Raw genomic sequence first — 27,446 nt, 5'->3', positions numbered from 1 at the left:
GTAAATGAGAGATACAAAGTATGTTGAAACCAGGTGCTTCCACACAGGTGTGGTACCTAAGTTCATTCAGTAATTAACATCCCATCATGCTTAGAGTCACGTATAAAAATGCCCAGTTGCCCATTATTTTGGCTTCCATAGCTAGAAGAAGATATCTCAGAGACTTTGAAAGAAGGGTCTCAAAGGAGTATAGTTGTCAAAGCTCCCTAGGAGAGGTGGGTGTGAAGTCAGGCGCAGGAGAGTAAATAATGTAGAGAAGGCGTTTATTCAAGAGTCCATTATAAGAACAGGCACAGGACCAAATACAACAGCCCACTAAATGAGTCCAGAAAAATACACCTGTCTAAACGAACAAAATAAACCGCAAACCAACGACAGGTACACAAACAATCCCGCACGAAACCACACTGGTAGGGCGAGATTAAATACCCCACTAATGAACCTAAACTCGACACAGGTGAAACACAAGACAGACAAAACCAAACGAAAAGGAAAAGGGATCGGTGGCAGCTAGTAGACCGCCGACGACGACCGCCGAGCGCTGCCCGAACAGGGAGAGGAGCCACCTTCGGTGGAAGTCGTGACAATAGTGGGTTTAAAGGGTGTTTGTGTGAGTCTCAGTCACCAGATCTCAACCAAATTGAGCACTTATGGGAGATTCTGGAGCGGGTCATGAGAAAGTGTTTTCCACCACCATCAACAAAACACCAAATTATGGAATTTTTTGTGGAAGAATTGTGTTGCATCTCTCCAATAGAGTTCTAGAAACTTGTAGAATCTACACCAAGGCGTATTGAAGCAGTTTTGGCAGCTCATGGTGGCCCAACGCCCTATTAAGACGCTTTATGTTGTTGTTTCATTGATTTTGGTAGTTACCTGTAAATGTGTTATGAAAGTGTTATGAAGGGGAAGGGGGAAAGGGGGTACATAGTCAGTTGCACAACTGAATGCATTCTACCGAAATGTCTCTTCTACATTTAACCCAACCCCTCTGGTTTCATCAGGTGTTATTGATGCCTGATGTATCCCCCCTTCAAAAGAAGTGTTACCCACTGTTTAGAAATGTTTTTTATTTGGTTTTTACGTTATTGATTCTATTTACATTTCCGAAAATGTGTCCTCAAAGTAATTTCCTCAATAGGTTATGTCAGGGTTCAGCATGTCGGAGAACTCGGGAACAGAGATGATTCACTCATTCTGCATTCAAACTGTCACGTCCTGACCATAGTAAGAGGTTATTTTCTATGGTAAAGTAGGTTAGGGCGTGACAGGGGGTGTTTTGTGTTTTTCTATTTACATTTACATTTACATTTACGTCATTTAGCAGACGCTCTTATCCAGAGTGACTTACAAATTGGTGCATTCACCTTATGATATCGATTCTATGATTTGTATTTCTATGTTTAAGTTCTAGTTTTTCTATTTCTATGTTGTTTTTTGGGGGTTGATCTCCATTTGGAGGCAGCTGGTCCTCATTGTCTCTAATTGGAGATCATATTTAAGTAGGGGTTTTTCTCCCTGGGTTTTGTGGGTTATTATATTTTGAGTAGTGTTTGTTTCTCTCTGCATCACGGTTTGTTGTGTTGTCAAATTCAGATATTTATGTATTGCTAAGTTTCACGGATTAAATAAAATGTGGAACTACAACCACGCTGCAATTTGGTCTGCTCCTTTCGACAGCCATGACAGAATAACCCACCACAAAAGGACCAAGCAGCGTGGAAAGGAATGGACCTGGGAGGAAGTTCTGGACGGCAAGGGATCCTGGACATGGGAGGAGATCCAGGCTGGATGAGATCGCTTCCCATGGGAACAGGTGGAGGCAGCGAGAGCAGAGCGGCGACGAGAGGAGGAACTAGCCTGGCAACAAGGCAAGCACAAGAGGCAGCCCCCCCCAAAACATTTTTTTTGGGGGGGGGGCACATGGGGAGATTGGCAGAGTCAGGTTGGAGACCTGAGCCAACTCCCTGTGCTTACTGTGGGGGGCGAGTGATCAAGCAAGCACCATGTTATGCAGAGATACGCACTGTGTCACCTGCGCGCAGCTACAGCCCGGTGCGCTCGGTGCAAGCTCCTCACAGGTGCGGTGCCAGGAAGGTGTATGCCTGCTCAGCATTCCTGGTCTCCGGTGCGTCTTCTCGGCCCAGGTTATCCTGTGCCAGCTCTACGCACGGTACCCCCAGTTCGCCAACACAAACCCTTTGCGACCTGTCACAACGCCTCGCGCTTGTCGGGCTACGGAGTTTATCCAGCCAGGACAGGTTGAGCCAGCCATAAGCTCCAGACCTCCAGTGTGCCTCCACGGCCCACTATACCCTGTGCCTGCTCCGCGCACTCGGCCTCCAGCGACGTTCCCTAGTCCAGAACTCTCAGCGACGTTCTCTAGTCCGGTGAGACCTATTCCAGCTCCACGAAAGAAGCCTCCACTGATGATCTATGGTCTGAAGCCTGTAGGGATGATCCATGGCACGAAGCCTCCAGTGATGATCCATGGCCCTGAGCCTGTAGGGATGATCCATGGCACGAAGCCTCCAGAGATAATCCATGGCCTGGAGCCTCCAGTGATGATCCATTGCACGAAGCCTCCAAGGATGATCCATGGCGCAAAACCTGTAGCGACGATCCATAGCACTGAGCATGCAGCGACGGTCCCCGGTCCGGAACCTCCAGCGACGGTCCCCGGTCCGGAGCCTCCAGCGACGCTCCCCGGCCCGGAGTCTCCAGCGACGCTCCCCGGCCCGGAGTCTCCAGCGACGCTCCCCAACCCGGAGCCTCCAGCGACGCTCCCCAACCCGGAGCCTCCAGCGACGCTCCCCAGCCCGGAGTCTCCAGTGGCGGCCTGCAGCCCAGAGTCTCCAGCAATGATCTACATTCCGGTTATTTCGACGACAATCCACGGTCCTTTGGTAATAAAGCAGAAGGATCAGCGGGTGGAGCGGGGATTACGCCCCGAACCGGAACCGCCTCCTCTGCTGGAGGTTAAGGTTATGTGGACTGCATTTGAGCCACCATAAACAGGAGTTGCCCACCCTACCCTCCCTTTTGTTTTTGTTTAGTAGCATTCGGAGTCTGCACCTTTGGGGGGGGGTACGGTCACGTCCTGACCATAGTAAGAGGTTATTTTCTATGGTAGAGTAGGTCAGGGAGTGACAGGGGGTGTTTTGTGTTTTTCTATGTTTTGTATTTCTATGTTTAAGATCTAGTTTTTTATTTCTATGTTGTTTTTTGGGTTGATCTCCAATTGGAGGCAGCTGGTCCTCGTTGTCTCTAATTGGAGATCATATTTAAGTAGGGGTTTTTCTCCCTGGGTTTTGTGGGTTATTATATTTTGAGTAGTGTTTGTTTCTCTTTGCGTCACAGTTTGTTGTTTTGTCAAATTGAGTTATTTATGTATTGCTAAGTTTCACGGATTAAATCAAATGTGGAACAACAACCACGCTGCACTTTGGTCTGCTCCTTTCGACAGCCGTTACACAAACAGGTAAACCAGGCAGGACTTGCTTTAGGTCAAGTACTCTGTTTACTTCAGACATGCCTTCTCCCAGATATCATCACAGAAAAGTTATTTATTCAATAAGATAATTCACTTAATTATAATTCCAAGGAATGTTTACACAGTGGCATCCTGAGGCATTGACAGAATACAAACAACTCTCAATGCACACAGTCACTACGCCAGGGCTTAACATGTACTTGAAGAAAAAAAGGTACTGAATTGTACTTAAAGGGGTACAAGCCCTTGTCACTGTAGTGCAGCGTTTACCAAACTAGGGGTCTTGACCCCATGTGGGGTTGCCGACTTGGACATGGGGTCGTGAGATAAACTCACGCTTGGTTTATAGAACCTGGGTTACGTCAGTAAACGGTAGGCCCTAGATGTGTTTAATAAATAGAGCTGTTTCTGTTTTCTTCCTACAAATGTGGTCTTATCTCTTGAACGGTTTAAGTGTAAAATATTATCACCCCATCGCTGAAAGATGAGACTCTCAGGAACACGTGTTTTCTGTTCACCTCTGGAATGCCCACAAGCCTCCTTAGAACAGAATGGACAAGACAAGGCACTAAATCCAGCTGGAGGAAGAATGTTATTTTCTACACTGAAAATCATACAAAATCACTGCCTGATGATCTTCTGAACTGCCCAATACCTTTCTGATGCATTTCAGTCACTTCAAAGCAAACTTCCTTCAGAATGATTTTTTTTTAATCAAATGGGGTCGTGGGCCAAAAAAGTTTGGGAACCCCTGCTGTAGCTGTACCCTATAAGGTCTGTTGTACCATTAGTTATAGGTGAATACTTGTACCCTTGCAGGTTTGTCAAACCAGCACCTTAATCATTTACCCAAGAGCCCTGTACTAGTGATGGGTTGTTTGCGAATGAACAGCTCTTTTTGAATATACCTTTTTGGTGAACGTCAGGAACTGAATCGAATGGATGAAAGAGCCGTTCATTTGGCTCCCTGATTTGCAGGCTTCTACTACTGCTTTTTGAGGCGCAAACAACAATTCTCTGCAGTTCACTTCAGACTCATTCTCTGAAGATGTTGAATTCTCACCACAGAAAAAAATCTATATTGGGGAGAGTGCTTCATTCTGAGCCACTCTCATTTTTGCGGTGCGTAAAAAACATTACACTACATTCAAACATTCAACACAATGGTAGGCTACCTTTTTAGACTTTGCAAAAGAGATTTGCAATTTTTCCATGATTCTCTGTCAGTTTTTAAGCATTTTGAACAAAGAGCTATGTGGGAGCCAAATCAACATATATTTTATGTGAACGGAGCTAAACAATCCGGCTCACAGAAAATACTTTTTGCTCAGCACTTTAATGTCAAATGCTATTATGTAAGCCTTTTTAAAGACTTCAGAACAGTTAGCAGACATGCTCAAACTTTAATTAACATATCCATAAATGACTTAAACTGCTACAAGACTTATTTTTGCGGGTGGCCAAAAATAACTAACTGAAAGCCATGGCCCAACTAGGCCACACCGCCAATGATTGTACCTTCACATAAAACATAATAGGGACAAACATGTACCATAATACTAGATTATCTGCACATGTACCCTAAAATACCGAACCTCTAAAGGTACATTATGTGTAATTTGATATTTTATACCCCAGGGAACAATACTGTACCCTAACTGTACCCATTTTCTGAGAGTGTTGGAAAATTGTGGTACAGAGAGGGTTCTTATTCTGCATTCAAACAAACAGGTCAAGGATCATCTGGTGAATTTGGCCTTCGTCTGTGGTGGTTCTTGTTAAAAGGCCTGATCACCATGCTGTGGCCTTAAGGCCTTAAGTAGGCATGTGACATGTTTTCCTTCACAGCTGTTTCAGGGAAGCAAACAGAGTTAATACAAACCAACCCTCCTCTACTCTTGAAGAAGGTGTCTCTTAAAAACCTATTTAAAGGAGAGGAGGGATAGGTAGAATGTAGGACACAGAGAGAGACCCAGTGCAGTTCTTTGAAGATCTCTGAAGAAGGGAAGCTACAACTGAAGATTTCAGAAGGTGAGATTTCAACAGATATTAATTTAAAACTGTACCTGCTTGCATTCCAATTGGTACCCTACTCCCTATGTAGTGTGATACTTTTGAACAGGGCCCATAGGGCCTACAGTATGTGTTGCTGGTCAAAGTAGTGCACTATATAGGGAGTACGGTGCCATTTGGAAAGCAGCCTCCTGAATTCAAAAGCATAGACTTCTCCTTACCATTGAATTGAATAGTCAATCTCAGACAAGGTATGGCGAGCATCCTAATGGCATCCTATTCCCTATGTAGTGCACTGTGGGTCCTGGTCAAAAGTAGTGCACTACATAGGGAATATGGTGCCCTTTAGGAAGCATACATATTCCTGTGTGCTAGGCTATTCTATTGTATGTGGTTGAAGGAATGATACCTGGTATTCCTTAGCATAGCGTTTCCCAAACTCGGTTCAAAATGTGCACCGCATGACCGAGTTGGGGAAACGTTGCCTTAGGAGTTCCATACTGTTTTTCCATAACCTCTCCTCCAGTTCCCCCAGTTTCACTTATTGGATTTATTCAATAAGTGAAACTGGATTTATTCCACAGCTGACAAATGGTCAACTAATCACTAGCCCTTAATTCATTGAAAATGATGTGATAGCAGTGGGATACATCAGCTAAGTGGAATGGCTGGGAGTAATCGAGGAGAGGCTAGGGAAACTGCATTTACCTACTCTGAAGTACTCACTGAATTTGTCTTAACGGCTTCTCTCTCTCACTGTATTTGTCTGTCTCTCTGTCTGTCTGTGTGGCGCTCTCTCTCTCTCAGAAGACTATATCAATGGCGATGTTGACCATTCTTCTGCTTCTCAGCGCTGCCATTGTTCTGGGCGAGGCCTTTGATCTACGTGCCGCAAGTAAGAGGGAATCCATTTTACACTTTACATTACGAATTCATTAATGTGTGCGTGTGTGTGTGTGTGTGTGCGTGCGTGCGTGCGTGTGACTGACTGACTAATCTACAAGTAATATTGAATAGTTATTTATTATGCAAGGTGATTTGTAGATCAGTCAGTATCCTCTCACCTTTAAAGTCAACTGCAATTTGGAACGTGCACTGTGTCTCCTCCTTACAGAGGCTGGGGTGGTGGAGGAACAGCAGGAAGCAGAAGCAGCAGAGAGTGATCGTCCATGTCCCGGAGGTTGGACCAAATACAAATCACGTTGCTTTATGTTTGTCAACAATGCAATGACATGGCCCCAAGCTGAGGTATATCATGCTTACCCACTTCTACTTAAAGTAGAAGTTCAATTGAAATCAACTCGCTTATTTGTTTTGAGGTTATTGTGAGTCCAGAAAACAAATTCTCACAGACTGGCCTACTGACTAATACTTACATTATGAAATGTCTTTGTCCCTGTCCGCCGCATTCTCTAGAACCACTGTCTGTCCTTTCAAGCAAACCTGGCGTCTATAAAAGACTGTGTGGAGAACTATAATTTACAGCAATTGGTGTTGAGAAACACCGGCCAACATCAACCTACCTGGATTGGAGGATTTAATTCTGTTCAGGTAGAGTATACTCACAGATGAATAGGATCATCAATATCTCAAGGGTCACTTGTGAAGTCAGATCTAGGTTTGAAAGATCTGATAGATGTACTCCCCCAAAAAATGCCCAGTACCAGTGCCAGTCTACACGTTTTAAAGTTGTTTTTGTGTTGGTAGCTTTTGCGGTTTGGCATTACAGGTGATGCAGGAAAGAAAATAAGTATGTTTCAGCAAGCACACCTACTAACAATAATACCAATAATAATAATAAAAAAATGAATAATGATAATATGGTATTTCTTTGAAACTGAGACCTTAATTCTTCCCCACAGAACAAACTATGGTTCTGGAGTGACGGCTCCAAATTTGATTACCAGAGCTGGGGGCAAGGAGAGCCCAATAATTATGGTGGCAATGAGCACTGTCTTCAGATGAACGCGGGAGGTACAGTTAGCCCACTATCATTCACTGATCCATTCATAAAATGTAACTTTTAAATTGTACATTTAACAAAGAAATCTGGCACACACACAGACAATGATATTGTTGTGTCTATATCTGAGTTGATTTAAGAGTTCATTTCTGTTCCGTGTTTCCTCTGAAGGTGACAAAACGTGGAACGATTTAAACTGTGAAGTGAAATTGCCCATGGTGTGCGCACTGAGAACCTGTTAAATCCAGCAAAACATCAACTCAACTGAAAAATACATGTTTTTCCAGTGTCAGCATCCTAACTGAACACACAAGTCAAATACTTTTAAAATTATTTGTTTCTGTAAAATTAACATTTTAGTTACTTGTTGTGCATAAATGTTGAGTAATGATTCTGTTGTTTGTTGTCAATAAAACTGCTGTACACATTATTTTAATTATTAAACATGAATGATACTGCCATAATTGTCAAATCCTTTGAAAGGTTTCCAGTCTAGGATCTGAGAGTCTGTTCAATGGTCATTTCAACTTTTGATTCTTGAAGAATATAGTTCATAAATTCTTCTCTTTTAAGACCACAAATTTGTATTACTCCACGAACGTAAACAAACAATGTATGTACCTTTAAAATAAGTTCAAAACTATCAGGTGGATGTCACAGACTGTCAGAGCACTGTCTATGCATTTGAGAGGTGTTATATTTCCCTACCACACCCCCCTCCCTGTATAAAAAGTAGTGGTTCGGCCATTTTGTTTTTTGTCGAATCCCAGAATGTAGCTTTACACTTCCAAACTCTTACTGGGTATATGCATGTGTGAGTATAATATGTGCTTGTTATAGCCAAATGTATTAGTCTTGTATGGTATGGTACTCCCAGCGTGACAGGGCCATGCTGTCAAAGTGAAAAAAGGGCAAATCACAACCAAAAATAAATAAATCAACCTTAATTAACTGCTCCTGTAGAAAAATTATATATTTTTTAACATTGGCCAACATTTTCTGCAAAAACACACTTAATCATCACACATTGCAGGCTAAGCAAGCTAGTTTCACAGATGAAAGGGAGTTTGTTAAAAGTATAATTTGCTAGAACCACTACTGAGGTGGGCTATGTCAGCTGATCATGGTGAATGTAGGCTAGATCAATAAGCTAGTAAACTAAGCTAAGCCACAAACAAAAGGGTAAACCCAGACATGTCACAGTGGCTGTAAATCGGAAGCATTCGTTTAGAACTTCTTCACACCACCATTATGACAAAGGATGTAAAAGGAATAATAGCGCCATCTTTTGGCCGGTTGGGCACTTATCAACGGAGAGGTTAGAGTTGAAACATCAGGATTCATTTTCATGCATATTGCAGAGTCTGTAATTCTAAGGTTAACTCTAGATATTTAAATGTATTCACTACTTACATTTTACAGCTGACATTGCATTTTTATGTTACTGTTGTGAGTTAGCCTTGGTAGGTTTCCATAGGAAACAGCACCGGATGTTTGGGGTTTCATTAATTAAACCCCCATGGAACATTGGTATTGTAAGGTTGAATTAGAGGGTGATGCTTATGAAATGTATTCACTGATTTAGTAAGTGAAGTTATGGAGATTGTACTCCTATTAGATAGACGGTGTCATGTCTTTGGCTATGCCGGATTAAGTGATATGACATGCTAACCTATAAAATTCTTTCTCTAATTAATATTACCTGATTAAGCTAATCATGTAAATGTAATTAACTAGAAAGTCGGGGCACCACGGAAGAACGTTTATAGAGCCGTTATCTTCCGAATAAACTCTTAAAATACTTAGTAATACTTTACATCGGTAGCAGTCAATATTAACCCTTATCTTATTTTCAGTCTCATAATGAAAGTTGTAAATTCTTGGCTATCTTCACGAACCCTGGCTAACAAGTTGAATCAGCAATACAAAATTGGGTTTAATTATTTATTTACTAAATACCTAAACCAATCACACAGAATTACAAATACACAGAACACAAATGATGTCATACAGAAAACGTCCTGGTGGACGGAACCTGTATCATGGCTGGTTACACAAAGGAAAGGGGGTTGGGCTTGAATGAAAGAGCGGGAAGATTTAGGAACAAACAAACAGCAGCTATGCTATCGTAAATACATTATCTTATGCATTCTAAATTACCACCCATTTGGAAAAGGAAAATGCAATAAATATTTACTCTGAGCTGCGCTTCGGTAGATTGGTCGTAGATGCTGGCCGGGTTGGCCAACAGATCTTCCTGTACTCGGAAGAATGTCTCTGGTGGTAAATTGGATACGTGGTGGTATCTTCGTCCGTCTGTTAGACTGGATCCGTCGTCCGTCCTTTCCTAGCCCACATCTACAGCGCCCGCTGCTAACTCAACGGCTAGGAAGTATCACTTCTGTGGTGAATAAGCTCAAAGTTCATACCATTCGCCACCAAAGCTCACGCCGAGGTTGGCTTAGTTCTGTACTTGACCTGTGTGTCCTTCTAACGTAGAGGCTGCAGACCTCACGTACTGGAACAACGTGGTTATCTTTTCGTCAAAGGCTTATATAGTGGAGAGGGGGTGGATGTGTTTCATCGTTTATAACCCCTGTCTCTTCACAGGGGTGGGCCACTGATCAAGCAGGGCACTTTCCTTATGAAAACCCAATTCTCTCATTTGGAAGCTAAAATTAGATTTAATCTCCTAACAAACAATTTCAATATCAAACATTTCAATTGCATAACAATTCCATGTTACTCTGATAACTAGAGGGTGTATACTTTCTCAGGTACAGTTTATGTCGTCCTGTCATCAGTCATAATGTCTCAGATGACAACCGAACTGACATACATACTCATTACGTTCCCAAGCATATTTCCAACTGGTTTTATTACCAAAATATGGTTCCTTTTCCCCATTTGTTTGATGTTCCCAGACTCTCTATATTTAACACAGGCTATTCAAGTCCTTCAGTAGGGTCAGAGAGGGGAAGGGAGAAAGGTATTTATGGGGGGGTGGGTCATAAACCTTACCCACAGGCCAACGTCATGACAGTCCCCCCATGTTGGGTTCAATCTTGCGATTAAACTGCATGTTGTAAACCAACATAAAAATGAACGTGGGTTGTCCTGGTTGTGGATCATCGTTCTGGTCCCCATCTGGCGGTCGACCCGGGTAGGGTGTCTGCAAATGAAGAAATCCGCTCCAAGGCTGGGCAGCAAATGTCCAGTTGGTGGTTGCTATTGCAGTCCCCCCTCTGGTGGTCGACCCGGGTAGGGTCTCTGCAAATGAAGAAGTCCGTTCCATGGCTCGGCAGCGGATGTCCGGATTGGGATCGCCGTTCCGGACCCGTCGTCTGGTCGTTCAGACTGGAATATCTGGGAGGTAACTTAGGCAGATGTTAACCTCTATGGGCTAGGTGGGACGCTTGCGTCCCACCTACGTAACAGCCACTGCCAGCCTGTGGCGCGATTTTCAAAACCTTAAAAATCCTATTACTTCAATTTCTCAAACATATGACTATTTTACAGCCATTTAAAGACAAGACTCTCGTTAATCTAACCACACTGTCCGATTTCAAAAAGGCTTTACAACGAAAGCAAAACATTAGATTATGTCAGCAGAGTACCAAGCCAGAAATAATCAGACACCCATTTTTCAAGCCAGCATATAATGTCACCAAAACCCAGAAGACAGCTAAATGCAGCACTCACCTTTGATGATCTTCATCAGATGACAACCCTAGGACATTATGTTATACAATACATGCATGTTTTGTTCAATCAAGTTCATATTTATATCAAAAACCAGCTTTTTACAGACCTCCTCTATGCACTCGATATGTCCGATTTTAAAATAGCTTTTTGGTGAAAGCACATTTTGCAATATTCTAAGTACATAGCCCAGGCATCACGGGCTCGCTATTTAGACACCCGGCAAGTTTAGCACTCACCATAATCATATTTACTATTATAAAAGTTTGATTACCTTTTGTTGTCTTCGTCAGAATGCACACCCAGGACTGCTACTTCAATAACAAATGTTGGTTTGGTCCAAAATAATCCATCGTTATATCCGAATAGCGGCGTTTTGTTTGTGCGTTCCAGACACTATCCGAAATAGTAAAGAAGTGTCGCGCGCATGGCGCAATTCGTGACAATAAAATTCTAAATATTCCATTACCGTACTTCGAAGCATGTCAACCGCTGTTTAAAATCTATTTTTACGACACTTTTCTCGTAGAAAAGCGATAATATTCCGACAGGGAATCTCCTTTTCGGCAAACAGAGGAAAAAATCCCAAAGGCGGGGGCGGTCGGGGTCATGCGCATAAGGCCAGTGTCCCTTGATCGGCCACTTGAGAAAGGCGATAATGTGTTTCAGCCTGGGGCTGGAATGACGACATTCTGTTTTTTCCCGGGCTCTGAGCGCCTATGGACGACGTGGGAAGTGTCACGTTAGAGCAGAGATCCTTAGTAAATGATAGAGATGGAAAAGAAGTTCAAGAAATGGTCAGACAGGCCACTTCCTGTAAAGGAATCTCTCAGGTTTTGACCTGCCATTTGAGTTCTGTTATACTCACAGACACCATTCAAACAGTTTTAGAAAATTTAGGGTGTTTTCTATCCATATGTAATAAGTATATGCATATTCTAGTTACTGGGTAGGAGTGGTATCAGATTAAATCGGGTATGTTTTTTATCCAGCCGTGTCAATACTGCCCCCTAGCCCTAACAGGTTAACAATGCACACACACTCATGAAATATATCATTACATTTCCTCCCAAATGAGCAGCGTTGTGGCACTAACTGATGGTTGTATGGGGGAGTTGTTTATGGCTCTATCACTTTCTATGTGCCGAAGAAAATGAAACAAAATGAATGAAAGCATAAACAAAACAAAATATAGTTATGCCACCTTAATCATCTAATTGGACTGTATTCTATCTACGTCCATGGTCTTGGCAAAATGACCCTATCATGGCATTGTCTAATGTCATATCTAGGGCTTTCCTAATTTGCGGGGTGGCGCTTAGGGTACTATCCTAAGTTGACAACTATATGATAAGTCTACAGCTGTAAGGCACTAGTTTTGGGCAGTCTACAGAGATGACCTATGGACTTCTGGTTAGAAAACTGGTGAGTGCTGTAGAGTCAAAGGCCTAGAAGTAAATGTTCAACTTTACTCAGGCTGGTATTTTGCTTGGACCCTTAAGTGATCCTAGCATAAATCCTAATTGGATGTTCCGTTGTGCATGTGCATTTATGCTTACACAATCGCGCATGTCAAGGGAAGAAAACCAAGTATCCTGGCAGATTACAACTTGTTCAGAATGAGTCTGACGTAGTCAGGTAATTTTCAGGTCAATGCCTGGAGGTCAGTCAGAATTGGTGTCAAGGGAGTCTGTAGTAGTTTTTCTACAAGTCACTGTGTCTTCCACTATTGTAGTGGCAGTAGGTATGAAGTCTATTTCATAGCTATGTTATCCACGGAGGAGCTAACCTCACGACGGAAGTACTCTTTAAGTATTAGACCAGTCGTACGTGGCGTGATCATGGTTCATGACTTCTAATAACTTTTCTCCTGAACGGAGGGTTCTATTTATTAGTGGCATGTGTTAACCATTGGAAGAGTGCAATGGAGATTCCCTTCCCCGTGTTGCACTCTGAGTGACTCCTATGACGCTATTATCAATAGCAATTTAACTTGTGAGGTTACTAATCCTCTTACTGAGTGTTGCTGGACTGACTGTGGTATTGGTACTGGTATTCAAGGGGTCCAGTTGTCCTACCGATTTATTCTGAAATATTATCTATCGGAACACATGATTGGAGCATATTACTAGTTGTATTGTAGTTGAACCTACACATGGCAAGGAATGATTATTGTTGCCATTTGTTTTGGAGGTGGACAAGTCCATTGGACTTCCTTTACGACCAGTGTGGTACACCTCAGTACTATCTTAGATGTGTTCTAAGATAATCCCCGTCTAGGGGCCTGTCTGCTCCTCACTGTTCTCATAGGGGAGTTTACAACTAGATTTGATTTATGCTCTGGCGGCCTCGTACGGTGTTGTCCGTAGTCTCGACCCCCCCACCGGCCTCGATGAGGCTCATCATGGGTCTGGGCTACTATTCCCCCCCTTTGTGTCTCGGGACCCCCCCACCAGCGGGTGGTGTTGGTGTCCGAGGCGCAAACGAAAAGGTCGGACCCTATGTACGAGTTGTCAGTGGCCGCGTTATTATGATAATGGCTGTAACCTTTCAACCAAATCTCCTGGTGTTTGTGCTTCAACACCCTCAGTGGCTGTCGAGGTCTGTCAGTCACCACCGCGTCCGAGTGTGGCAACCTCTTCAGTACCTGTAAACTGAGACGAGGATATCGGTCTGTGATATCGCAAAGTGTTTCACCAGTGGGAGTCATCGGGTCAGTTGCTGGACTGACGCCATTAGTGTCATTGTAAGGGGTGACAGTCCCCAACAAAGCAGACGGTGTATCATCGGAAGCAGAGTGTACTCTGCGCATCAATGTTTTTCTTGCTGAGACGGCCGCAGTGCTTGCAGAAGTGTCCGAAGGGCAAGAGAAGTTCATCTCAACTACCGTATTGCACAACTGCAAGGAGGAGGGAAGTTGCTCATTCACAGAGACAGCTGGCTCGAAATCATGAAAAGAATGGTCAATCAGATTGGCTGATGGAATGTGTCGAGATATCGTAATATCTCCTTGGATCGGATTCTGCACCCAGAGGTTTCTAAACGTCTTTTTCCCAAGGGGTGCTTTCGACAGATACCCCTCGTGAATGACTGCGTTGCAGCTAGCGTTAGGGGAAGACAGTGTGGTCAGTGGAGAAGGCACTGTGGCCTGTGACCATACCTGGTTGGTTTTCCAATCCATCAATGGGAGTAATCGATCCATCAAGTCTGCTCCAAGTAGCAGGGGTACAGTTTCGAGGCTGGTAACATACACAGGGTGAACGAGCGATACGTCCTTGAACTGTAGTTTCAGCATGACTCTCAATGTGAGAGGCGAGGTAGTCTGAGTGACCCCTCGAAGTGTAGTTTCGCATCGTTCCACTTTTAACCAACGTTTAGTTGGCTTCAAAGCCCTTTTGAGATCATCAAACAATGTTTGAGAGATGAGTGATATTGTCGCACCCGAATCAATTAGCGCATGACAAGTTAAGCAGTCCTCCAGGACTGTTTCCAGGTATGGCCGTTTAGATTCGTGGTTAGTGGACATATTCTTTAACGAAGCGTTTGACCATTTCTTCTTAAATTTTGTATCAGAGTCTACAGACAAAGCCCGGGGCTTGTTTCTTGATCAGGCGGGCCCTGGATAGGGTCTTGAATGAGAGCGGGAGAAATTTGAACTTTAACGTCCTTGCTATGGGTGTTAATTCCTGCGGACCTGGTGTCCGGTAATTCCCAGTCTAGTCCTTGTGACTTATCTTTTACCCTTTTGTCAAATTGTTCTCGCTTTAGTTCTTCACGTAGTGGAACTTCTGGAGAACATTGGTCTACGTTTTGATCGTCCTTCAACCCTTTGTTACCCTTGTGTTCTGACACTTTGTGTGGGTTGGGTGCAGGAACGTAGCGAACAGGTCGATTGTAGCGGTAGTCGTTTTGAAGGCGACGTACTTTACAGTTATTTCGACCGCAGCGGTTATTGGAATCATGGTTTCGTTGTAGAAACTGTTGTTGTGCGTCAGCTCTCGACGCTCCAATACCTGATAATGCACCCTCTAACTGGAGTGAGTGCTCCTGGTCAAACTTCAAAACCGAGTGGTCAGGGCTCTTAGCGTTGCGAGCTTTTGATGCCTCAAAAGCTGTGCTTGCAAGCTCTCTGAGTTGTAAGATAGGCAAGCCAACGTGGGCTGCAGGGCCCAAGTAGGTAATGACGGTGGGATACATGTTCGACAGAAACATTTGTTTGAATGGTAACAGCTCTTCCATTCCTGTTTCCGTGAATAGGCCAAAGTAAGCTGAACGAAGCCTATGATAGAAAGCTTGTGGGTGTTCGTTACATTTACATTTACATTTTAGTCATTTAGCAGACGCTCTTATCCAGAGCGACTTACAGTAGTGAATGCATACATTTCATACAACTCATACATTTTTTTTTCTTTTTTTCTGTGCTGGCCCCCCGTGGGAATCGAACCCACAACCCTGGTGTTGCAAACACCATGCTCTACCAACTGAGCTACAGGGAAGGCTCGTTCCGAGCTTGTTTGACCGTGTTAGCCAGTGAGCTATCGTGTTTGCGAGTCGCAGAACCACTGAATTCTAATTTCAAAGCTGTGGCAAGTTTAGCGTAGTCATTTAGCACGTGTTGCTGTTGTAGGCGAATGAACCTCGTCACGTGTCTATTCGACGTTCGCTTCAACAGGTAAACCCTGTCAGAACCCGTAGCATTCGGGTAGCCACCCAACGCGTCCTCTATGTCAGCTAGGAACGTCTCAGTATCGTTTGGCTGACCTGGAACGGGGTCAAAGGTGGGGAAATTCTTGACGAGTTTGTCAAGGTATTCCGTGCCAAGCGGGCGGAGAGTGTTGGCTTCATCCTGTGGAGAAATTGGAGCCGACAGGCCAAGAGGAGAAGCCGTGCTTTGGCTTTGTTGGCCAAGAGGCTCCATATTACTCAGTGCCGAATGGCCAAGAGGAGAAGACTGAGGGACACATGATGGAGGCAATGTCTGAAACCTATCGTCTTCACTCCTTTGAGTACCGGACTCCGGTTGCTTGGATGGGTAGGCATGCTGTAGAGCGTGACCATTCTGGACTTCCTCCAGATGGTACCTAAGGGTGGTCTTCTGCTGCCTTGCAGAGTCCACTTGAGCGCTTAGAGTACCAATTTTGGACACGTGAGTGTCACACCTGCTCCATTCGGTCTCAAAATTATCTGTCATGGTTTGCAGATTGAGGTCTCGAGTACGGAGCGAGAGATTCAGTGATGAGATTTCCTCTGCTTGCTTAGAAATCAATATTTCCATCCTCATCACCTGAGTTCTCTCATCATTCATTTGGTCAGCAACTTCAATAAGTTCTGCTGATTTGTCATCCAACGTTGTCATTGTGTTCATCAACTGATCGTCTTTGGTCTGCAGAATTTGGAGTAGAACATTGTTACCTTGAGTAACGTTCAACAAAACTGCCTGCATGTTATCAAATTGCGCGTTCCTGTTTGTAGATAACTCGACAGATTTATCTAGTTTGGCGTGGACTACATCGCATTATGTTTTGGCTAAATCGAGTTGTTCCTGCAGACGATGATTTTGTTGGAGAGTTTGTGCTCGTTCATCGTCATAAGTATTTGCAATTACTTTTAATTCTTCCGATTTCAAACGCAGTTCCTCAACTAGCAGAATGTTTTCATTTCCTTCTTTTGTCAATAGTTGCTCAGTTCTCTCCACCTTTGCCCTCATGTTAGCCATGTCGTGCACGTGCTTCAGCTGTGCACTGTGGTATTGGATCGATGCCAACCTTTGATGGTGATACATAAGTGCTAAAGTGGAGAGAACCGTCACAAAGCCTGTGTTTGATGGTTGATTTTGGAGAGCGTTCGCAATTTCGGCTGTGTTTTCGCTAATGTCATAATTAGGGTTGGTATCCCTGCTGAGGTCAGAGATCGATCCTTTTATGGGTTGAGGTACACTAATTAGCGGAGGAGTGGTGACCACCTCCTTTGGTAGCTTGCACATTATTAGAAAAATGTAGAGGAAAAATGTTCCTATTTTTTTCAATGTTTGGGTTTGGAATTCATTGGAAGCTGCAAAGACAAGTTTAATCTATTCATAGATGTTGACGAACCATCAGTACTGTACCAGTAATGTGGAAGTTGGACGTGAATGAATTTGCAAAAGCAAATTGAATTAATTAATCAATGCCAATGATTAACCTGTATAGTGCTAGGGGGCAGTATTGACACGGCTGGATAAAAAACGTACCCGATTTAATCTGGTTACTACTCCTGCCCAGTAACTAGAATATGCATATAATTATTGGCTTTGGATAGAAAACACTCCAAAGTTTCTAAAACTGTTTGAATGGTGTCTGTGAGTATAACAGAACTCAAATGGCAGGTCAAAACCTGAGAGATTCCTTTACAGGAAGTGGCCTGTCTGACCATTTATTGTCTTTCTTTGACATCTCATTCAATTACAAAGGATCTCTGCCTGTAACGTGACACTTCCCACGGCTCCAATAGGCTCTCAGAGCCCGGGAAAAACCTGAATGTCGTCATTTCAGCCCCAGGCTGAAACACATTATCGCCTTTCTCAAGTGGCCGATCAAGGGACTGTGGGCTTAGGCGCGTGCACTGGTCGCCCCCGTCTTTGTGTTTTTTCCTCTGTTTGCCGAAAAGGAGATTCCCGGTCGGAATATTATCGCTTTCTTACGAGATAAATTGCATAAAAATTGATTTTAAACAGCGGTTGACATGATTCGAGGTACGGTATTGGAATATTTTGAATTTTTTTGTCACGAATTGCGCCATGCACGCGACCCTGATTTACCATTTCGGATAGTGTCTGGGACGCACGAACAAAACGCCGCTATTCGGATATAACGATGGATTATTTTGGACCAAACCAACATTTGTTATTGAAGTAGCAGTTCTGGGAGTGCATTCTGACGAAGACAACAAAAGGTAATCAAACTTTTATAATAGTAAATCTGATTTTGGTGAAGGCTAAACTTGCCGGGTGTCTAAATAGCTAGCCCGTGATGGCTGGGCTATGTACTTAGAATATTGCAAAATGTGCTTTCACCAAAAAGCTATTTTAAAATCGGACATATCGAGTGCATAGAGGAGTTCTGTATCTATAATTCTTAAAATAATTGTTATGCTTTTTGTGAACGTTTATCGTGAGTAATTTAGTAAATTGTTAGTAAATTCCCCGGAAGTTTGCGGGGGGTATGCTAGTTCTGAACGTCACATGCTAATGTAAAAAGCTGTTTTTTGATATAAATATGAACTTGATTGAACAAAACATGCATGTATTGTATAACATAATGTCCTAGGGTTGTCATCTGATGAAGATCATCAAAGGTTAGTGCTGCATTTAGCTGTCTTCTGGGTTTTTGTGACATTATATGCTAGCTTGAAAAATGGGTGTCTGATTATTTCTGGCTGGGTACTCTGCTGACATAATCTAATGTTTTCCTTTCGTTGTAAAGCCTTTTTGAAATCGGACAGTGTGGTTAGATTAACGAGAGTCTTGTCTTTAAATAGCTGTAAAATAGTCATATGTTTGAGAAATTGAAGTAATAGGATTTTTAAGGTATTTGAAAATCGCGCCACTGGATTACACTGGCTGTTACGTAGGTGGGACGATTACGTCCCGCCTAGCCCATAGAGGTTAATCCTACCTGGGTAGGCTATCTGGGTATTAAACTTGAATTAACCTGAGAGGTTGCTTCATCCAGGTTAATATGGGAAGTTTAAAAGTGTCTCATTTGATTGCAAGAACATTAAGGTATGTTCAACAATTTAAGTTACTAAATTGAATGAGATGATAATCCATACAATCTCCATTGATTGGATATCATAAGTGTAAACAGTAGTTCAAATGTTGGGAACACTCCCCACTATGGTACACTTCTTCCTTGGGCCGAAGCCACATGGGATTCCCAAGGGGGCGGGACTTCTGTCAGTACTGGATTACTGAATGGGTTTTGCAAAAACCAAATTTTACTGATTGATCAATTTTAATGATAAATCAAACCTGTATAGGCTATTTGGGATTTAAACTTTAATCAACCGTTGTTTGCCGCGAGTTCCGGTTAAAATATCGTCAAATATCGCCGAAAAGGGTTTGAACATAATACATTATAAGTAAAACCTTTCCCTTGCCAAGGGAATCCTATGTTGAGCATTTTTCAGGCATAAAGTAGCATTAGCTTGCTCGAGATGCTAAGCTAACAAAAGGGAAAACAGCCATTTTGTTATGTGCCACATTGTAAATCCTCCGCCTTGGGTACTTCCGCTTGATTTCAGCGTGTGCCAGCAGGGACCTCTGAAGAGTCACCAGTACTTTCCTTCAAGAATAATTAGTCAGGTGACACTCAAGCCTGAGAGGTTTATTCATCTAGGTTAATGTGGAAAAAAGATTACAATGTCTCATTTAGAAAACTCATCAATTTGGATATTATTTAAAAGATCCACTTGAGAATGTAAATCTGGCAATTTCACTTATTAGTTCAATTGAATAAGACATCGATATCCGTCTGGATATCACGAGTAACCTTATCGCTGGTCAAGCTAATCTCTCCTAAATTTCAATCGGCTGGCTCTTTGTCCTCGCTCGAGAAATTAATAATGACCTAGCCAACACGCGTCTGAAACGCGAGAGGCAGAAATAGCCCAGCGTTTGGCCAAACGCGCTATTTCTCAGATAGCTTTATCAGCCATCATACATAAATGTATAGTTTATGCTACCCACTGACTACGTCAGAGCACAACACGGAGGCGATTCTCCAGAGCACACACGCACCAATAAATCCGGTCTACAATTCCCATAATGTATAAAATAAACTTGGTATATTACGTAATCTGCTTTTCAATTTTATATAGGCTGAATCAAAATGAAAGCTTCATCCTATTTTAGATGCCTCACACGGGGCACCAAATGTCGTGTCTTTGGCTATGCCGGATTAAGTGATATGACATGCTAACCTATAAAATTATTTCACTAATTAATATTACCTGATTAAGCTAATCATGTAAATGTAATTAACTAGAAAGTCGGGGCACCACGGAAGAACGTTTATAGAGCCGTTATCTTCCGAATAAACTCTTAAAATACTTAGTAATACTTTACATCAGTAGCAGTCAATATTAACCCTTATCTTATTTTCAGTCTCATAATGAAAGTTGTAAATTCTTGGCTAGCTTCACGAACCCTGGCTAACAAGTTGAATCAGCAATACAAAATTGGGTTTAATTATTTATTTACTAAATACCTAAACCAATCACACAGAATTACAAATACACAGAACACAAATGATGTCATACAGAAAACGTCCTGGTGGACGGAACCTGTATCATGGCTGGTTACACAAAGGAAAGGGGGTTGGGCTTGAATGAAAGAGCGGGAAGATTTAGGAACAAAGAAACAACAGCTATGCTATCGTAAATACATTATCTTATGCATTCTACATTACCGCCCATTTGGAAAAGGAAAATGCAATAAATATTTACTCTGAGCTGCGCTTCGGTAGATTGGTCGTAGATGCTGGCCGGGTTGGCCAACAGATCTTCCTGTACTCGGAAGAATGTCTCTGGTGGTAAATTGGATACGTGGTGGTATCTTCGTCCGTCTGTTAGACTGGATCCGTCGTCCGTCCTTTCCTAGCCAACGTCTACAGCGGCCGCTGCTAACTCAACGGCTAGGAAGTATCACTTCTGTGGTGAATAAGCTCAAAGTTCATACCATTCGCCACCAAAGCTCACGCCGAGGTTGGCTTAGTTCTGTACTTGACCTGTGTGTCCTTCTAACGTAGAGGCTGCAGACCTCACGTACTGGAACAACGTGGTTATCTTTTCGTCAAAGGCTTATATAGTGGAGAGGGGGTGGATGTGTTTCATCGTTTATAACCCCTGTCTCTTCACAGGGGTGGGCCACTGATCAAGCAGGGCACTTTCCTTATGAAAACCCAATTCTCTCATTTGGAAGCTAAAATTACATTTAATCTCCTAACAAACAATTTCAATATCAAACATTTCAATTGCATAACAATTCCATGTTACTCTGATAACTAGAGGGTGTATACTTTCTCAGGTACAGTTTATGTCGTCCTGTCATCAGTCATAATGTCTCAGATGACAACCGAACTGACATACATACTCATTACGTTCCCAAGCATATTTCCAACTGGTTTTATTACCAAAATATGGTTCCTTTTCCCCATTTGTTTGATGTTCCCAGACTCTCTATATTTAACACAGGCTATTCAAGTCCTTCAGTAGGGTCAGAGAGGGGAAGGGAGAAAGGTATTTATGGGGGGGGGGGTCATAAACCTTACCCACAGGCCAACGTCATGACAACGGTGAGAGAGACAGTTCATCAGTTTAGTTTTTTTTAAATGTTGATTGGAGATTAGCAGTGTTTGAATTTCTGTGCCATGTCACTCAACTGTGATTATCCAATTAACTGTCCATTTATCCATACAACATGTGGTCTGAAAATCATCAACATTAATACAATGGCATCAATACTAAGATAAGGCATATTCATTTATAATAATCCAATGACAAGTGAAAATACAATTCGCTAGCAACATCAGACTAACCAGCTATCAATGACGTGCGAAAATGTACCTAACGATGTGAGATAGCTAGCATAAAAACAAAATACATAATTCTGTAATAATGAAGAAAATATTCTTTAACTATTGAAAACTTCGTCAGAAAAACAGGGGAAATCATATACCGTACTTACAGTTCTTGTATTCACGTACTGTGATGAATAAATTGGTCATAAAGGAAATAATGTCCAAATCTGAGACTTTGCATTCAAAGCTTCACTTGGTAATGAACTAAACACTCTGCCAGCTTGCGATAGCTGTGATGTCATCACTGAGTTCTTAAAAGGGACAGGCTTTCTTACACAGCCAATCCCAAATGTCTGCTACGACATTCTAACCAGATTTAAAGTCTAGATGACAGGTTCTTCTACATTGTCATCAAGGATGGCTGGGAGCTGAACCAGCTGCGTAGGTAAGTCCGACCCTTGACCTGGATAGCAGCGGTCCTAATACGTCCACCACGATGAGAACCACTTGATCCACAGTAAGGTCCCTTCATTCCTCCACTTCTGTCTTTTCTGTCGACTTGGCAAGTAATAGCAAACGAACTGGGACCAAAAGTGATCAGCAAGGACTTGGCTGTGCTTCCGGCGACGTTTCCCTAGGATGTTACAGGAGTCATACAAAACCTGAGGAAGAGATGTGTCGTAGCGTCCCATGAGTAGGAGGCTTGGTGTGATGGGATCTGGGTCGGCGAAATCAAAGGAAATGGACCAGAGGGGTTTTGAGTGCAACATTCCCTCCACTTCGGTAAGCACAGTGTGGGGCACGGTTTCAGTGACGGTCTGTTCCTTGAGTATGACCTTGAGAGCAGTGTAACGATCGTCGTCGGGTGACGAGGAAGCGGACCAAAACGCAGCTGGGAGCGAACACATGTTTATTCTTTACACTGAAATAAACACGTACACAAAATCAAGAAAATGCCGATACGTTAACTGCTCAAAAACAAAGAGACAACACCCCACTAACAGAGTGGGGAAAAAAGGAACTTAAATGTGATCCCAATCAGAGACAACTAGCGACAGCTGTCTCTGATTGGGAATCGACAGAACCCAACATAGAAATAACCCACATAGATCTAACACAAGGCTATAACGCACACATAGAAAACAAACCAAGGAAAAATACCCAACATGACACACCTTGACCAAAATACCCGAGTTCACCTGGTCAGGGCGTGACAGTACCCCCCCCCCAACGGTGCGTACTCCGGGCGCACCAAACTTAAGTCTATTAGGGGGGGACCCGGGTGGGCGCCTCACCCTCGGTGGAGGCTCTGGCCCCGGGCGTGTTCTTTCCCCCGCCTCCACCTTAGCCCTACCCCTCTGGCCCGGACTGGACCACTGTGGAGCGGCATGCTCAAGCTCCGGAGCGGAGCCGTTGACCGGAAACAGGATTGGGCACCGGTGGACCGGACACGGGCCGTGCCGGACTGGGAACACGCACCACTGGCTTGGTGCGGGCAGCAGGAACGGGCCGGGCCGGACTGGGAACAAGCACCACTGACTTGGTGCGGGGAGCAGGGACGGGCCGGACAGGACTGTGGACACGCACCGTGGTCTTGGTGCGGGGAGCAGGGACGGGCCGGACAGGACTGTGGACACACACCGTGGGCTTGGTGCGGGGAACAGGAACGGGCCGGACAGGACTGTGGACACGCACCGTGGGCTTGGTGCGGGGAACAGGGATGGGCCGGACAGGACTGGGGACACGCACCACTGACCTGGTACGGGGAGCAGGGACGGGCCGGGCCGGACTGGGAACACACACCACTGGCTTGGTGCGGGGAGCAGGAACGGGCCGAGCCGGACTGGGGACACGCACCACTGACTTGGTGCGGGGAGCAGGGACGGGCCGGACAGGACTGTGGACATGCACCGTGGGCTTGGTGCGGGGAGCAGGGACGGGCCGGACAGGACTGTGGACAAGCACCGTGGGCTTGGTGCGGGGAACAGGGACGGGCCGGGCAGGACTGTGGACACGCACCGTGGGCTTGGTGCAGGGAACAGGGATGGGCCGGACAGGACTGTGGACACGCACCACTGACTTGGTGCAGGGAGCAGGGACGGGCCGGGCCGGACTGGGGACACGCACCACTGACTTGGTGCGGGGAGCAGGGACGGGCCGGACAGGACTGTGGACACACACCGTGGGCTTGGTGCGGGGAACAGGAAGGGGCCAGACAGGACTGTGAACACGCACTGGTGAACTGAAGCGTGGAGCCGGTTTAGCCACTCGTCCTGGCTGGATGCCCATCCTAGCACGGCATGTGCTGGGCATGTCCACCGGACGCACCGGGCTGTGCGGGCGCACTGGCGACACAGCGCGCAACTCCGCATCCCATGGCTTGGTGCGGGGAGCAGGGACGGGCCGGACAGGACTGTGGACATGCACCGTGGGCTTGGTGCGGGGAACAGGAACGGGCCAGACAGGACTGTGAACACGCACTGGTGAACTGAAGCGTGGAGCCGGTTTAGCCACTCGTCCTGGCTGGATGCCCATCCTAGCACGGCATGTGCTGGGCATGTCCACCGGACGCACCGGGCTGTGCGGGCGCACTGGCGACACAGCGCGCAACTCCGCATCCCATGGCTTGGTGCGGGAAGCAGGGATGGGCCGGACAGGACTGTGGACATGCACCGTGGGCTTGGTGCGGGGAACAGGAACGGGCCAGACAGGACTGTGAACACGCACTGGTGAACTGAAGCGTGGAGCCGGTTTAGCCACTCGTCCTGGCTGGATGCCCATCCTAGCACGGCATGTGCTGGGCATGTCCACCGGACGCACCAGGCTGTGCGGGCGCACTGGCGACACAGCGCGCAACTCCGCCTCCCATGGCTTGGTGCGGGGAGCAGGGACGGGCCGGACAAGACTGTGGACACGCACCGTGGGCTTGGTGCGGGGAACAGGAACGGGCCAGACAGGACTGTGAACACCCACTGGTGAACTGAAGCGTGGAGCCGGTTTAGCCACTCGTCCTGGCTGGATGCCCATCCTAGCACGGCATGTGCTGGGCATGTCCACCGGACGCACCGGGCTGTGCGGGCGCACTGGCGACACAGCACGCAACTCCGCATCCCATGGCTCCTCCTCCAGATCTTCCCTCAGCAGGTCCTCAATCAACCGCCTCATCTTCGTCTCCTCCTCTGCCGTCAACCCCCACGAGAGCAGTGGTCTGGGCTCTTCCTCTGCCCTTCCGGACCACCCCATTAGCCCCCCCCAAAAAATGTCTTGGGGGTGTCTTCCGGGCCTCCTCGACCGCCGCCTGCGACTCCGTCCACTGGCTGGCATTACCTCCTCGACCTGGGAATCCTTTCGCCAGGGTCCTTTCCCCGACATGATCTCCTCCCAGGTCCAGAACTCCTTCCCCTCGCGAGCCCATCTCTCGCGCTCCTTATCCTCCCGCTGCTTGGTCCTGGTTTGGTGGGGTGTTCTGTAACGATCGTCGTCGGGTGACGAGGAAGCGGACCAAAACGCAGCTGGGAGCGAACACATGTTTATTCTTTACACTGAAATAAACACGTACACAAAATCAAGAAAATGCCGATACGTTAACTGCTCAAAAACAAAGAGACAACACCCCACAAACAGCGTGGGGGAAAAAGGAACTTAAATGTAATCCCAATCAGAGACAACTAGCGACAGCTGTCTCTGATTGGGAATCGACAGAACCAAACATAGAAATAACCCACATAGATCTAACACAAGGCTATAACGCACACATAGAAAACAAACCAAGGAAAAATACCCAACATGACACACCTTGACCAAAATACCCGAGTTCACCTGGTCAGGGCGTGACAAGCAGGCTTCACTGATTTCACCTCTTTTCCACATTCCAAAGTGAGGAGCGTTTGGCGAGTTGAATTAGAATGTTATCCTCTGTGCGGCCAACTGTTCCTTCAGCTGGGGGCCCATCGCTTTGTGAAGGCCTCTCGCAGTTCTCGGTCTCCTCCAACGAAGTTCATAACATTGTCCAAAAGAAGCTCGAAAGGCTTGCCTCAACGTGCAAGGAAGCATCTAAGAGACATCAGGAAGGCATCGGCATCCAGGCTCTCCAGGAGGTCCAGGTAGGTGCAGCGGCTGGTCATGCTTTTGTAGACGATGCCCCATCAGTTGTCATTGCAATGTTTTTTATGTTGAATGGTCCAAAACAATCCACTTCGGTAGAGTAGAAGGGTGGCTTGTACAGTCGCAGATGAGCAGGAGGTAGGTCTGCCATCTTTTGAACTTCAGGTTGGCGTGCCATCTTTGGCATTTGAAATAGGTGTGCTGAAACTTTCGGATGGCTTCTCTTCCCCACAGAATCCAGTATCTACAGCGCAGTTCCGTCAGAACCCTCTCTGGGCTGAGATGGAGGAGAGTCTCGTTGAAATCTTGAATAACTAGCTTGGTCAGTGGATCATGTGGATCCAAGACGATGGGGTGCATATCATCCATCTCCAGGTGCTCTGCTCTTCGCAGTCTACCGCCAACTCTAAGGAGTCCTGCATCCTTATCATACTCAGGAGACGAGGGACCCAGATGACTGTTAGAAGGTATAGACCGGTTTGACATGACGTCCTTGACCTCTTCAGGAAACGATTCCATCTGAGCTTGCTTCAAGAGAAGGTTCTCTGCAGCTATGTAGTTTGCTGCTTCACTGGGTGAACTGGAGAGTTTATCGTATAGGGATCTAGCTGTTACCTTCATAAAGTTTTTCCATGTATCAAACTTGCTGATACCTGGGAGCTGAGGACTGGAACTGACAGACATGTCCGCAGAAGGCTGATTTCTTCAGTTCGCTGTCATCAGGCTCCGGGTCAGCAACAGGCATTGAAGGCCACTGATCTTCTGAGTGTTGGAAGAACTCAGGGCATTGGTGCCATCCATGTGGTTGGCCAGCTCTTGGCCCGAGTGATGTCATCAGCCGGGTTGTTCGCAATATGTTCGCAATATCCATAAATCCATATACCTCCAGTTGGCTACATCCATAAGGTTCTGAATCTCTGCAACACAAGTTCCTAAGAAGACCTTGTACCTACATGATTCTGTCTTGAGCCAATGAAGGACTGTGGTGGAATCGGACCAGAGGATGACTTGTCCGATGGGCAGGGTGAGTTCTGCTTGGAGGACACTGGCCAGCTGAGCCCCAATGAGTGCAGCACTCAGCTCCAAGCGTGGCATCGACAGCTGCTTCTTTGGCGCAACATGAGACCTGGCCAGAACGAAGGAAATGTGTACCTGCTTCTGGTCATACACAGTCCGCATGTAGGCAACAGAGCCATATTCTCTCTCTGATGCATCACAGAATATGTGAAGGTCTCTGGTCGACTTTGGATTGTCAGCATATGGTTGTGCGTAAGTTCTGGGGAAATCCATCTAGACAAAGTCAGGAATCTCTAGTTCCCAGACAAGCATTCTGTCCAGCAGGCTCTGATGATGAATGTTGACCCAACCTATCCCTTCTTTTCACAGGTCCTGGACGAGTACCTTGCCCCGGGTTGTGAAAGGCTCGATGTAGCCTAGTGGGTCGTATTGACGGGCGAGCATGCTGTAGATACTCCTCATTGTAGGTTTGGAGTGCTCCACAGTGCGGTGCTTGCACACCAAAGAGTCTCTGAGGCAACGTAGCCCCAGGGTTGGTTCCTGGAGATCTGTGCTACTTTGGGAAAGCCACAGTTTGCTGCTTTCCGATCTGGCCTCA

The 27,446-nt window shown here is 45.3% G+C and overlaps 1 protein-coding gene across 1 annotated transcript; it reads left to right on the top strand.

The window, feature by feature from the left end:
• The first annotated feature begins 6,325 nt into the window (after positions 1 to 6,325).
• LOC123723969 (ladderlectin-like) lies at positions 6,326 to 7,929 on the top strand. Its single transcript, XM_045688785.2, has 5 exons — positions 6,326 to 6,401; positions 6,621 to 6,754; positions 6,923 to 7,057; positions 7,369 to 7,480; positions 7,641 to 7,929. Exons 1-5 carry the CDS (start codon positions 6,326 to 6,328, stop codon positions 7,709 to 7,711), a joined length of 528 nt encoding a protein of 175 aa, XP_045544741.1. The 3' UTR covers positions 7,712 to 7,929.
• The last annotated feature ends 19,517 nt before the right edge of the window (positions 7,930 to 27,446 follow it).

Source organism: Salmo salar, chromosome 10 (assembly GCF_965601325.2).
Source record: "Salmo salar chromosome 10, fSalSal1, whole genome shotgun sequence".
NCBI classification, from domain to species: domain Eukaryota; kingdom Metazoa; phylum Chordata; class Actinopteri; order Salmoniformes; family Salmonidae; genus Salmo; species Salmo salar.
Note: the sequence above shows the minus strand (reverse complement) of the source record. Positions and strands in the feature narration are given on the sequence as shown.